The 740-nt window shown below is 18.9% G+C and overlaps 1 protein-coding gene across 1 annotated transcript; it reads left to right on the top strand.

Annotated features, from left to right (window-relative positions):
- Window positions 1–76: 76 nt before the first annotated feature.
- Chro.40476 (hypothetical protein) lies at window positions 77–740 on the top strand (the record flags this gene model as incomplete). Its single annotated transcript, XM_659747.1, has 1 exon — window positions 77–740. A coding segment is annotated over one exon (664 nt), but the record flags the coding sequence as incomplete, so codon positions are not given.

The raw sequence follows: 740 nt of genomic DNA, 5'->3' as shown, positions 1-740 counted from the left end.
TGATTTTTATAAAGACCATAATGAAGAATTTCAATTTCAAAAAATTAAAGCAATTTCAAGACAGAGAATATATGAAATGATAACAGAAATACAAAATAGAGAAGATTTATATCAATTTAATGAAGATAGAAAAATAGAATTACTTGGTAAATATTATATAATTTTAAGATACCTTAAGAATAACTTAATTTCAATATCATTAGGAAAAGTTCATATTGATAATTATATTAAAAATTCTCTTGGAATGAATATCAAAGAATTTCAAACATATAAAAATAGCAATATCAATTTAATGGAAGATTTTAATAGTAATATGAATAATAATAATAATAATAATAATAATAATAATATTCAAGAAAAAAATAATAATATTTATCAAGAACCATTAATAATTGCTTTAAAAGAACAACTAAAATCTTGGTGGTATAATAATTCAAAAGATTATATAGATTTTAGATTAGTTTTGGTATTTTGTGGATTACTTATGATAATATTTGCAATAATATTATTATTAATAAAAATGATGAGATATTATAATTGGGTACCTTTAAAATCTTTAAAATTAGAATTAAAGAAAAGATTTCGAACTAATTCAAAAATATTCATAATAGATATTTCAAGTGATGAAAATTCTGATATAAGTCAAGATAAGGAAAAGAAAAGAAAAAGAAGAGTTAAATCAAGAAAGATATATGATTCACAAGAGATTAGTTATACTCCTAGAAGTGAATATTTATCAA

The sequence above is a fragment of the Cryptosporidium hominis genome (genome assembly GCF_000006425.1).
Source record: "Cryptosporidium hominis TU502 chromosome 4 CHRO014189, whole genome shotgun sequence".
Taxonomy (NCBI): Eukaryota; Apicomplexa; class Conoidasida; order Eucoccidiorida; family Cryptosporidiidae; genus Cryptosporidium; species Cryptosporidium hominis.
Note: the sequence above shows the minus strand (reverse complement) of the source record. Positions and strands in the feature narration are given on the sequence as shown.